Source organism: Lissotriton helveticus, chromosome 5_1, assembly GCF_964261635.1.
Source record: "Lissotriton helveticus chromosome 5_1, aLisHel1.1, whole genome shotgun sequence".
NCBI lineage: Eukaryota > Metazoa > Chordata > Amphibia > Caudata > Salamandridae > Lissotriton > Lissotriton helveticus.
This window is the reverse complement of record NC_136065.1, coordinates 296,020,219-296,033,825: the sequence shown is the minus strand read 5'-3', so window position 1 is coordinate 296,033,825 and position 13,607 is coordinate 296,020,219. Positions and strand designations below refer to the sequence as shown.

Sequence of the window (13,607 nt, the reverse complement as noted above, 5' to 3'; positions counted from 1 at the left end):
GTCCTGATCCTCTAAGCGTCCTGGAATCCAATGTCATGAAGCATCCAGTTGCACAGTAATCGTAGTCCTGTGAAAACGTGCAACAAGGAACAAGGCTACAGAAGAACAATAATCCCAACAGCATTTTGTGTTTTTCTACTGACCAACTGAAGTTCTGCCTGAATCTTCTCGCTAAGATGAGTAGAGTCTGTACACTTGGCTCTGTTCTCCAAATGTGCAATGGTGTCAGGCCTTGCATGTTTGTATCAATGTGTGCTCCCAGAAACCAAAGAGCTGTTTTTGTATGCTTTTTAAAAAAAGACATGATTCTTGATCGTCACCGACTGATCGCAGAAATACATTTTATGGAGTCTTGCAAGTGCATACCACTCCAGTCTGAGAGGCCCTCATAAGCATGTCACTGGTACTAGACAGATACTGATCTTGAATGTGTCGCCTATTTTCTTGCCCAACTAGTGATCAACATTTCACAGCATATCTAAATGTTTAGCCTACACTCCTAGATAATTGTACTACAAAATCAGGCCTGTTTATTGATTAGCTGATGTCAGCCTATGTCCGAGATGCTCATTGAAATGTCAATATGATCATTAGTAGGTTACGCCCTTTCAATCAAAATGGATTTGTCTTCAGACTTCCTTCAGCAGGAATTCAAGACATGGTGACAAGTGATTCCACACCTGAGCTATCATATTACGCCCAAAATGACAAGCCCCTAATGGCTAGTACTGCGATCTGCCAACATATATTAAAGCCCCTTCTCTTTGTTTGTCTAGAGGCACAGATTACTGAATGGAATGTTTTTGTGCAAGTTCTGAGACCACGAAATCTGGGTAGGCTTATTCTAGAAAGTAAAGTACTCTAGGGGTGTCTCTGTGACCCTTATGCTTCTCAGTTATGCTTACCGCGAAGGAAAACTTCATGGTCAAGAAACATTCACCCCATAAGAAATCTACAAGCAGAATGGTCTTCATTTACTTAATCTAATTCTCAGTGAGGTCATAAAGCAGGCACTGTCTCTCCTGTATCCATCCTAAAGTTGAACATTTCCAAAGGTTTTCTTTGAAGATATGAAAATTGCTAATGTTACAGGGCCTCTTACGGGTCCTCCTAGTTACAATGCATTTTCTGATTCAGAGAAACATCTCAACATCTGACAAAACTTTCTTTATCTTGATAAGAGTTACAAAGTACAAGTAGGATGTTTGATTAAATTGGGTGAGGATCATTTCCTGTAACAAGTATGCCTGTAGTCAACAAGGAACCTGGAAATGTATGAGCATGAAGGCAATGGATAGGGCTGTTATTGGCAGAGGAGTCGTCATCAATGAGGAGTTCCAATAGACAAGAGAATTGCCAATGATGGGGATGCCGACAAGCCATAGCCATATGATTAATGAGGTTTACTGAGGAGGGTGCTGAGATGATTTATATGCAAAAACTGTTACTGGCCCTTTCTGCGTCATCAATGAACAGATCAGAGCAAGGAGCAGTGCCAATAAAGATCTAAGAGGTGAGGATAGAAAAACAAGCAGGTTTAACAGCTTAGTCCAAGTCAAGACTGTTGACTCTTTTATACCCACTAACAACTTGAACTTTCAATTTCTTTTTGAAGACTCGTCTTTACCGGGATGATTTGTAAGGCAGTGATAGCTACACCTATGTCCGTTAATTCTCGAGACTTGAGATCTAAGAAAGATGTCCTGTTTCCTTTTTCTTTACATTGTGGAAGAGAAGATCTTACACATTAAACATTTCATTTCTTAACTGGCTTCCCTATATAGGGACAGACATCAGGGACTGAAACTACCCGAGGCATCAGCCTAGACTGTGGGAACTTTATCTCACGAGGCAGTAAAATGTTCTGAAAAAATTGGCTCACCAATATCAGAAGTAGTGATTAAGTTGTACCCAGTTTTCAAAGTTAATTGTCTGAATAGTTTGTAGAAAAAAACCTCAAATAAGCAGAGCTTACTCTTTAAGTCCCCTAACGTGTGAAATGATGTAGAAAATCTGAAGCTCGCCCCCCACCCCCCCACTAGAGAGGGTCAATTTTAAATCTGTTCCCCTTCTTAGGTAGTCAAAAAACCCAAACAAGGAGGTGGCTATGCTACATAAAATAGTGTATCAAATGTATGCCTTTATTTCTGATGTGTTTAATGTAGAAATATACTTAAGCTGCCCGATCTTATGATGGTAAATAGTTCAAGAGTGTGCAAATCTATGAAGGGTCCATTGCTGTAGGACAAGACACTCCTCTATTCGCAGTTTAACAAATACTTCGAGACCAGGAGTAGATCTCAGAACGGCACTAAACCAGGAAAACAACACTGGATTTACAGAGGATCTTCTGCGAAGAATTATGCCCATCTTCAGTGAAAGTGTACGGTTTATACATGGGCCTTCGCACGGGGACGAGATCCTTCTCACCTGCAGATGCATCTTTGCTGCATGAACTGATATTGTGTGCAACACTGTGGTACCTATCAATTGAAGTATTTGGTCGAAAGACAGTTCTTGAATTGGTTCATCGCTGTGGAACTGCGTAGTCTTTGGGCAGATTTTCTGCAAAGGACACAGCTCACCAGCAGTGAAGTGTCTGGTCTATGCACTGCTCAGTTACAGTGAAGTAAAGGGTCTCCTGCACAATGGAGAGAGAGCATGACACTGCGACAGGTCTTGTGAGCAGGGTCTGGCTCCTCTTCACAGGTGTGTTATCTATAGACCGGTCTGGAGCATACCGTCATGTTCATCAGCATTGGAATTGTGTGTTCTACAGAGAAGCCTTGTGCAAAGCCCCCCTACTTATCTTCATCTGTATGCAGCGTTGTACTACTTTGAGTAAAAGTTGGTGATGTATACGTTTGAATATCTGGTCTACTGACAGGTCTTCTGCCTGAAGCCCTGCTCCCTGGAAGTTAGATATGTGGTTTAGAGATGGGACTTGTATGCAGCATTGCTGGAGCTGTGGAATAAGGACACCTTGTGTAGAGCATCCTGCTCACCTGCAGTGGAAGTGAGTGGTCTTCTGCCCGTAGAACTGACAGTCCGTGGTCCCACAATCTTCCGTCGCACGGAACCGCTGGAAACCATCGTTGATGAGCTGTGTGTTCTTTTTATGGAAGTTTTCGTGCGTCATGACATCTGAGGTACTGGTGTAAACCTTATTGCAGCCCACCTGCCAAGAAGACAAGATTTTAGCAATTGCAATGCTCTGAAAGCCCACAGCAATGTTAACAACTTGCATTTTTATTTGTATAGTGAATTGCCAGTACAACACTGGTTGCATCTCCACAATGCGGAGGGACAGGCGTGTCTTGAAGGGCAGACATGAAGGAACTCCTGCAAAGGATGGGAGAGGGTGTGCTACTTCCAGAATGTGACTGTAGTTAACAGGGTGGGGGCAAGGAAGCAGACGGGGTGCACAGACTGTAGCAGGAGCTGCGGCGTGGGATGAATGCCATGAAGTGAGGGCCAAATTTACCAGTTTCTCATGCTGCGCAGCAGCCGCAAATGCGCACTGTGTGGGAAGGCGAGCGCCATTTTTCCAGATATATGCCACTCTCCTATCTCTAATGCCAGAGCAGAAATGTGCAGCCGTGCGCTACAGGGACGCCTTTGCACCATAGTTTAAGGGTGTCTGTTAGTCTAGCATAGGTTTTGAACTGGAAGGATACCCACAGTGGGCATGTGCCCACTCGTTAAATCACCCGCACCGCTGCGGAATTCGCGCTGCGGTCAACGGGTTAAACTAACTTTAAACATTTTCCCCCTTTGTATGTGTGCTGCACAGTGCAAAGTCGGAAAATAAAGAACAAAAAAAGCATTTCTTCTTCATAGCTCCTGTCTGAAATGGGCGCTATTTTCCAACGCTAAACCTTGTCTACTTTTTTAAGTAAATAGGGTTTAGACTCGGAAACCTTGGGTGGTTGCATGGGAATTGCATGGGAATGCCCTTGCACCACTCTGGGTACGCCCCTTTGGTGCTAAGTAATGCAAAGCGCTGCTTTTCATTACGTTCAAGTGATTTTCCAGCATAAGACCTGTTTTGCTGGAAAGTAATTAGGTAACAAAAGATTTAGTGTCGTTTTGCATCATTTCTGTGACGCCAACTCAGCGTATAATCTTAGTAAGTAGGGCCCTCAGTGAGCAGGACTTGCTGGTAAGAAATGGGGGTGTAGTGAACGAACTGTGACCCCAGACAGACACTGTGTTGTAATTAGGCAGGGTGCTGGTTGTAGTGTACGCGTTTGTGCAGGTGATGGGTGATCCTGCCCAGGCAGTGAGAGTCAAACCCAGCATCTAGAGTGCCACCCTTCTGCCACCCCCTCCCCACCCTAACCTTCTTGGCCTATATTTGTGAAATGTTGGGATTTTCGGAGTCCTCGGCACGTGTTGCCGCGGTTCGCTGCTGCCAGAGCGACATTTACACGAACGTCAGTGGATTAGGCAGCGTAGTGCGTGGGGGCGGGCTGCCCTGGGTGTCATCACTGAGGAGGGGTGACAAAAAATGTGTTTTTTAAACACATTTTTTGCAAAGCCGGGGGTAACCAGAAGTTTTCCGCACCGGGTACCACCTGCCCTTGCTCCGCCTCTGTTAAATGTGCTCTCACAGCTTGTTCTGTACCTCGCACGGGGGGCCACGGGAGCCGGGGATTCATTGGATGTGGGCGGGGGTCAAGGGACCACTGCGGCACAGTAGCAGTGAACCCAGTGTTTACCTGAGGGGGGCGCGCGCAGCACGCGCCCGGCCCCTTGGAATGCTGCCCCGTCCACTCTCTGGCATCGATCTGCGGGGAAACCGGGCAACTTTGCCATATTGAGTAAAAAATACAGAGACAATCCAAAAATGTGCCGCTGAGCAATGGCAAGAAGCGGGAAGGCATGTGATGTGCCAACATCTGCAGCATGTCAGAGGGAAGGGAACAACGCTGGCCCTCTCTCCCTACACCCCACTCCTTGCCGCAAGTTCACGTCCCTCCTCCACGCGCGCGGACGTCACCGCCGGGTGAGTAGCAGCGCCTTATAGAAAGCACAAGTAAAGTCATTAACCGTACTCATTTTCTTCCCTCGCACGCCCTTCCCTCTATCCGCACCGACCCTAATTCCACCTGCACCCTTATTGTGCCCATGAGATCCATGCCAGCCTTCCACGGTTCACCTTGTCTCGTGCCCACTCCCCATCTCCTCGTCACTTCTCTCACCCACCGCCGCTGCTGAGGGGGACATAATAACACTTTGACAAATGCCCAAAATGAGTAAGTAAGCCTCTAAATCTCCAGCTTTTTCCAATATAAAAGGCCCTCCGCGGTGACACTTTGAAAAAAAACAGAACCCGCATGGGATGAAAAAAGAATTAAACAAAGCACTCCTGGGGCCGAATCTGCAGCGAGAGCTCGGCGTTAAAGCAGGAAAAATGTAGGGTTTCTGTAAACAGGGAGCGGGACATTATCAGCACCAAGTATGGACATGAGAGGGAGACAGTAGCCGACCCTGGCTCCCGAGTTTACTTTATCACACCTTAGTCCAAGTGTGAGGTGGTGGCACACAGTGCTCAGAGGCCTCCCTGGGGGAAGGGTACAGAGAGCACACCTCTGGGGCCTGGGTGCTGAGAAGCCTCTCACGTGTGAAAGGGTGCCAGGAGGCCTCACCTGCGTCAAGTATGCCGCTGATGGGCACCATTTGAGGGGTCAAAATCCCCCAAGGGGGAATAAGAACCCGGTACCCTGGAGGACTGCACCGAGAGGCCTGTAATGGGGATGGGCATATAGAAGCCTGTCCTGCCCAAACAAGGGTGCTGATGAGAATCTCAGGTGGTGGGGTTGTATGTGGTCTCTCCTGTGAACTGGTGCACAGAGGACTTTTGTGAAGGAATGGGCAACAACTGGAGGCGTCTTTAACAGCAGAGACAATACTAACCAACATTGAGCCTACACAAATGTATGCGTGCCCTCACACAAACACATGCACTGCCACCATGCACACAGAGAAAAAACACTGCATTCACAGGCAACTCACAGTGCACTGGCACAAGCACTCCACACTGCCACCTCACCCACAAACACACCTTCATACACTGCCCCTTCGCAGACCCAGGTATCTAGAGCACACACCCAGATCGCACCCACCCACAGTGTGCACACAACCGCACAGGCTAGTTCATTATATACAGGGAAACTCCATAAAGCCCCCTAATTAGCAAGTACTGTAGGTATCGTGTTTTATAAAGCGGTCCTGTGGTATTTTCTTGTATTTCCCTTGGTGGTGATAATGGATGTTTCTATAAATTGGTGTATGTGCTAACAGCTAAAAGTGGCAAAGGTTTCAAAATGCAGATAAATGAGACTTTGCGTTGAAGAGTCAGACGCTGGCTCCCTCTTGGCGAACAGACTCAACAAAAGAGTGTAGTTTCTGTATTGGTGTTCTCCACGCATAATCAAAAGTTTAGAATGTAGTTTAATGTACATAATAAAACAATTGCCTGTAATTGGGGATCAGCTAAGCAGATTTTTTTTAAAGCTAACTATTGGCTGGGATATTCTTTTTGTAGAGCCTTCCTTGGGACCATGGGCAAAAGCAGCAGGCTCCATACTGTATTCTCCTATTGCTGAAAAGTGACCCATTTGGTGTTATCTGTGTATGAGTTCCCCCCCATTGGGCCGGGATCCCACCTTGCAGGTATTCATTTTCTTTCATAAATGAGGCCCCCCTTACAGACTTTCAGACATCTGAAAATTAGAATTATACCCTGGAGAATCTGTCAGAGACTGGTAATCAATGCACTCGTCTCCATGCATCTGCGGGTGCCTCTATCTCCCTCTCACATTAAAGACATGGATTGCCATTAGCTTCCTCTCAGGTTCAAGACCTGGATTGCCAGTAGCTTCCTCTCAGGTTCAAGACCTGGATTGCGAGTAGCTTCCTCTCAGGTTCAAGACCTGGATTGCCAGTAGCTTCCTCTCAGGTTCAAGACCTGGATTGCGAGTAGCTTCCTCTCAGGTTCAAGACCTGGATTGCCAGTAGCTTCCTCTCAGGTTCAAGACTTCAAGACCTGGATTGCGAGTAGCTTCCTCTCAGGTTCAAGACCTGGATTGCCAGTAGCTTCCTCTCAGGTTCAAGACTTCAAGACCTGGATTGCGAGTAGCTTCCTCTCAGGTTCAAGACCTGGATTGCCAGTAGCTTCCTCTCAGGTTCAAGACCTGGATTGCCAGTAGCTTCCTCTCAGGTTCAAGACCTGGATTGCCAGTAGCTTCCTCTCAGGTTCAAGACCTGGATTGCCAGTAGCTTCCTCTCAGGTTCAAGACCTGGATTGCCAGTAGCTTCCTCTCAGGTTCAAGACATGGATTGCCAGTAGCTTCCTCTCAGGTTCAAGATCTGGATTGCCCTTAGCTTCCTCCCAGGATCAAGGCATGGATTGCCATTAGCTTCCTCTCAGGTTCAAGGCATGGATTGCCAGTAGCTTCCTCTCAGGTTCAAGACCTGGATTGCCAGTAGCTTCCTCTCAGGTTCAAGGCATGGATTGCCAGTAGCTTCCTCTCAGGTTCAAGACCTGGATTGCCAGTAGCTTCCTCTCAGGTTCAAGACCTGGATTGCCAGTAGCTTCCTCTCAGGTTCAAGACCTGGATTGCGAGTAGCTTCCTCTCAGGTTCAAGACCTGGATTGCCAGTAGCTTCCTCTCAGGTTCAAGACCTGGATTGCGAGTAGCTTCCTCTCAGGTTCAAAACCTGGATTGCCAGTAGCTTTCTCACAGATTCAAGACATGGATTGCCATTAGCTTCCTCTCTGGTTCGGGATGGAAGACCTGGGGTTCATTTGGGCCTTCCTATGGACAGTAGACATTAGGCGTCTCCATTTTCCTTAGATTTGTGACTGGAGAATCTCGACTTCTCTGGCACTTGTTGGTCTCTCATTTGATTGAATAATCCTGAGATTTCGCTCCCATTCCTCTCGAAGGAACCCTCCAGCAGCCTCTGGATCCAACTTTTCCTGCAGGTTCCCACTGTGGGCGTTCACAGATTTTCAGGCAGAGATGTTATTTTCTTGGAACCATTCCCCTTCTTTTAAAGTCTAGATAATTAGTCAGTGGGTTCCACCCGATTTTAATTATTATTTGTGTAAGATTTAATGAGTTGTTTCTGCAGTCATGGTGCATTTTTTCCTGATACTCCGTGTGACTGGTTTACTTGTTGCGAGGCAGGGTTTTAATGTCATTTCAGGTCGTGTCCTCTGTCCAGAAAGTCTCTCTCGGAAAAATAGTATGAGCTTCCCCCGAGATTTTCTGAACTTGCCTCGGTGCTCCTCGTGGCCTGGTTCTGGTCAGTTCCACCTCGGCATTAGGCAGCTGTGTCTACTGGTTCTGCCCGTCTTTATTTGGTTCTCTTTTTTTGCCAGCACTCACTGCCCCTTCCTGTTTGGGTCCTGCTCTGCTAGTGCCTGTGTGGCCTTCTTTTTCAGTGCTCGACTGTAGCTGCTGGTGTCTTTGGTTGCTTTGCTTTTCTGCAAGTGGTTCTCTCTTTCTGAGCTGACCCTTCCTTTCAATTCTCATCATTGTTTATTGGAACATGACCTGACCTTGCGTTCCTGTGCTGGGGTCTAGGTTCAGTCTTCCTGTGCTAGCTCCTGATTGTTGTGTTTCTCTGTGAATGGTGGTGAAATGTTTCCTATTGGTACTTAGCGCTGGATGCTGGTCCTGCTTCAACCTTTCCAGCACACTGACCTGTAGGAGCAGTCATCCTCTCCGCGTCTTTCATGCCAGGGAGGTTCCAGCTGGGCTCTAGAATCCTTCCCAAATACATTAAACCAGGTGGAGAACTCTACTTATAGAGTCTTGTCAGGAGTTACTGCCTATGTACAGGTGCTGAGAGCTAAGGTGGAGATGCATCGCACAAGTCACTAGAAGGAATGATGTATCTGTACCGTTGCACAAATACTGTCTCCCTGATGCACACTGTCAATAACTCTACAGCTCAAGGGTCCCCCACCACATATCACTCCCTGTTGCACACTGTGAGTACTCTACAGCTCAAGGGTCTACCCCACACATCACTCCAGTTGCACACTGTCAATAACTCTACAACTCAAGGGTCTCCCCCAAACATCACTCCCTGTTGCACACTGGCAATAACTTTACAGCTCAAGGGTCTTCCACCACATATCAATCCCTGTTGCACACTGTGAGTACTCTACAGCTCAAGGGTCTCCCACCACATATCACTCCCTGTTGCACACTGTGAGTACTCTACAGCTCAAGGGGCTCCCACCACATATCACTCCCTGTTGCACACTGTGAGTACTCTACAGATCAAGGGTCTACCCCACACATCACTCCAGTTGCACACTGTCAATACCTCTACAGCTCAAGGGTCTCCTACCACATGTCAATCCCTGTTGCACACTCTAAGTACTCTACGGTTCAAGGGTCTCCCACCATATATCACTCAATGTTGCACACTGTGAGTACTCTACAGCCCAAAGGTCTCCCCACACATCACTCAGCTCAACACCTGTAAGAACTCTCAAGACCTCATTTAAAGAAGGGTGGCAATGTATACTCCTTTGAAAAAGGAATGGTAACAATGTCCTCAGTTAATGGAGTTTCCAATGGAAGATTCTAGGTCGAAGGAATTGACATTGCAATGCAGCCGAGAATCTTCAGGTGGAAATAGCTTTGTAGAAAATTATGTTGCCACTATTTTTCAGGGAACTATACATTTCCACTATTCTCTTAATGAGGTTACTTGTGTCCTTTAGAGGCCTTATCAGAACCTGACCCATAACCAATAACCTCATCTTTTGTTTCTATTTAAACTTCGCATCTTCCTAGCCAAGAAGAGGGCCTAGAGGGAACTTTAAAGTTAGACGAGAAATACCCTGCATCCAGCAATGGAGGACAAGAGGAGTGATCAATTCTGGGAGGCAATGGGGAAGCTCTGAGCTACATGTATTTGTCGATTAGAGTTGGATGTTAACGGAAAATCCAATGATTTGTGGATGAAATGGGGAAACCTCTTTAAAGGTTTCTCTGCTGATAATGGTCTGGTGAGTTTACGTCTGCAATATTATAATTCTACCTCATTCATACATGTTCATTTTATAGCATATTTTGTGAAAGGTCTTGAATTCTAGTGCACATTAGTGAAGTAGTGGAGATATCCAGGGACCAGGCTCAGTTGAGAAAGAGCAACATGTCTGCATTTGCTGACAGATTCTAATGACAGCACTGGGATAGATTGGTGGAGCTGCTTTGTATAAAATTATATCCCTTGTGAAGTTTTTGTATGTCTTCCACAACATCCAATATTGGATCTCTGACACTGTGGATACAGTTCTTAGTACTCTGCTTTGAGGCGGTGATATGCTATGGAACTTGTTAGGTATGTTATATTAGAGTGGCATAGTATTGCTCAACTTGTAGAGACTGGGAATTATTACAGAATGTTTTCCCCCAAACTTATTTTAGTAACTTTTTGTTTTAGTACTTTGATTGCATACAGTTGTTTTCTATGTTATTTTTGGAACAAATGTTTTTGATGATGTATCTGGTCTAATAGATGATAAACAATATTAACAAATGTCACTAATATTTTATGTGTATTTTATTAAATATCTATGAGATTCTAAATATTGTTGTTGGAGCATAATTGGTCATTTCTTGACATCGAAGTTATATCTGTTGTTCTTAGGTTGATAATTAAGCAACTACCTAGCACAAGTCCAGGGGAAAAACTTGGTTTGGCTGAACCCTATCCCTGTGTCTTTATAAAAGGGGTTACTCCATAAATTGCTGATGTGATGGGAATTATACCTTCCGGTGGAGAAAGGATGGTCATGTGATCCCATCGAGGAACTTGCTATTCAGAAATTTAGTCCACCTTCCACCAACTCAAGAAAATATTTTAATGGTTTCAAATTATTTATAGTTGTGAGGAAATAGGACTCGAGAGATTTAGCCAAAAATTTCTTCTGGAGACTTTGATCCTCTACTTTAATTCTAGCCCATATAAAGGCTGACACGTGCTGGATAATGGCACTATACAGTCCCTAATTCTAGATACCTGAAGAGTGATAAACAGGGTCACGGTGATCCTATTAGCATCAGAGGCACAGCGAGACATGACAATCTGTTTTGACTAAACTTTCATTAAAATCTGATTCCAAGCCTCCTTATTCAGGATTCTTTTGTTACACAACAATAGTTGGGTATTAAACGGACCATCCAGTGAATGGGGTCAGAATACATCTCAAAGCTCAAGCATACGTCATCAAACCAAAATTTTAGAATGCCAGTTATTGTTGATTATTATTGAGGTAGGCCTAGGTAGATAACTTTTTTTTAATCTACACTGGAAGCTGCCTTTAAATCACAACCTGATATCTCTGAACTTAGAATCCAGGGTCCTGAGATATCAGTTATTTTAGGTCTGCCTGAGGATAGTAACCAGACTTTGAAGCAATGTGAACAAGAACTTTCTACACTTTTAAATATCAAAGGTTTGACATTTGCTGTATGGATCGATGCATGCATTGACTAAAAATGTCTCTTATCTCTATTGATCATGTTTACATTGTCATAGTTACAGTTTTTGTCGCTTAGTAGTCTAAATTTAGGCCTCAATATTGTAAATTTAATTGATTAAAATATTCAATAAATGTTTCAAAAGAAAGTTTCTTCCCTTGAGAAGGGGTGGCCCTTCTTCAGAGTCGGCAACCGCTTCCATGATTTGCACTCCTGAATTTTTGTGGCAGTAGGTCTTTAAGGTAGATGGAAAGCCGTAGGTCTGAAGCTGTTCACTACAGTTGTGTTCAGCCTTTCTCTAAAAAGTCCCAATGTTCGTTTTAACCTCTGAGCTTGATCCCTTGCCTGCTTGCAGGGAAAGAGCCTGATTTGTGGCCCTATACTGTAGTTAGATCAGTCGTTTTACTGTAGCCCATCCGGATGAGGTCTATCGCCACTCCAGATAAAATAAATGTAATTCCCCATAGTGCGAACATTTCCCACCAAGAGTGTGGTAAGACTGGGTTAACAACTGAATGGTAACCTTTGAAAGCCGAGGTACCCTTCCCTTCCCCGTGTGCCTGTACACAAAGTGTCTTTAGGGAAAGAAGTGACCCTACAGTAAAAGAAAAAAAATCAAGCATATGATTACAAAGAGACCAGTGCCCTTAACCCTGATCGTAGGAAGCCCTAGAACCAAGACACCCTGACTACCCGAAAAATGCAACTACACTGGAAGGTTAAACCCACCTTCACACAACGTTCTTTAATTAAGGGTCTTTGCTCATCCAAAGCTACTAAGAGAGTCTTGGCTAACCAATGCAGTTCTTATATCCAATATTCTGGACAAGTAGACAGAACAGGAGAAATTCACGTCAAATACTGATAGATGCTCCGTAGAAGCAATTATATTTAGAAAAATGTTTTAGAGTAACATTCTTCAAACATTATCTCCAACTCCAACATTTAGCAAAATTCATGTTATCTTAGTTTATAATATGAATAATAAGGTAATTGGGAATCATTTCAGTTTGCTTTAAGGACTGTGAGATGTTCTGATTTTGAAGACCCTCAGGCGATCCAAAAATATTAGATTTCTTCAAGTCTTCCAACCACCTCACCCAACCTGCACGGTAACTTTATAACATATTAAATTTGGGAAATATGTCAATATTAGAGAAGCATCTTATATAAGAAAGGATGTTTCCCTTACCCTACTGTAGCAAAGCTCATATCCCAAGTGAGGGCTTTGTTACCTTTGGCCAATGCCTGGATCCCTTTCGAGTGGTCAACGACTCTTGAAGCGAAAGTGCTCACATTCTCAAGTAGTGCTTTTTAATCATGTGACAATGTCTGGATGCCCATAGAATACTTATTCTGTCCTATTACTGCAGTGCTCTGTTAACCCATAGCAGTGCTTGGCTCATCTGTGACTAGGAGTGTTCTACCAGTCTCTATCAACACTCATTGCCCAAGGTGTGCGCTGTGGCTGTGGTTACCTGCATGCAGTGATAGTGGGTGCTCTTGCCGTTCAGGTGGCAGCTGTGGTAATAGACACTGCAGTCGTCCAAGGGGCTGAAGCGCATGAAGCCATGTTGCAGAGAGTTGTCACGCTTCTTGTGCATGTTGTAATGTCGAATCACATCCTGTTTACTGGTGAATCTCTGAAGAGACACAGAACGGTAGAGTGTAAAATAGGAAAGAGGTGTGAACATGCTTGAATGAGATGGAGAACTGCTAAGGGAAGGCAGAACACAAGAAGCAGGTGAATTAAACATGAGTATATTAGCAAGATTCTATAGTAGAAAATGAAAGAGAGGAGAGACCTGGTTGGGGAGATGAGGAATGAGAGGAGAGAAAAAGAAGTGAGAGGAAAGAAAAGAGAGTGAGAAGAGATGGGTGTTAATTGAGAGTAGAGAAGATTTTGAAGAGAAATACAAAAGGGAGATGAAAGACATGAGAAAAGGTAGAGCAACCTGAAAGAAAGTAAGAAGTAGATCAGAGTAGAGGGGAATTAATGTCACTACATTGTTGTTTTAATATAAAGGTCATGGTAAGTATGAATAGGAAAGTGTAGATTTACTATTCCTAACTCCACATCTACTTACCTCAA

At 44.6% G+C, this 13,607-nt stretch overlaps 1 protein-coding gene across 9 annotated transcripts in view; it reads right to left on the bottom strand.

Moving 5' to 3' along the window:
• CASZ1 (castor zinc finger 1) overlaps positions 1-13,607 on the bottom strand; it is a 212,123-nt gene that overhangs the window by 50,742 nt on the left and 147,774 nt on the right. For all 9 annotated transcript variants that reach the window (XM_078642245.1, XM_078642250.1, XM_078642246.1 and 6 more), the window contains 2 exons: positions 12,994-13,158; positions 3,006-3,178 (listed from right to left, as the gene is read on the bottom strand). In XM_078642245.1, the coding sequence (XP_078498371.1) occupies positions 3,006-3,178; positions 12,994-13,158 (338 nt within the window). The remainder of the gene's footprint in view (positions 1-3,005; positions 3,179-12,993; positions 13,159-13,607) is intronic.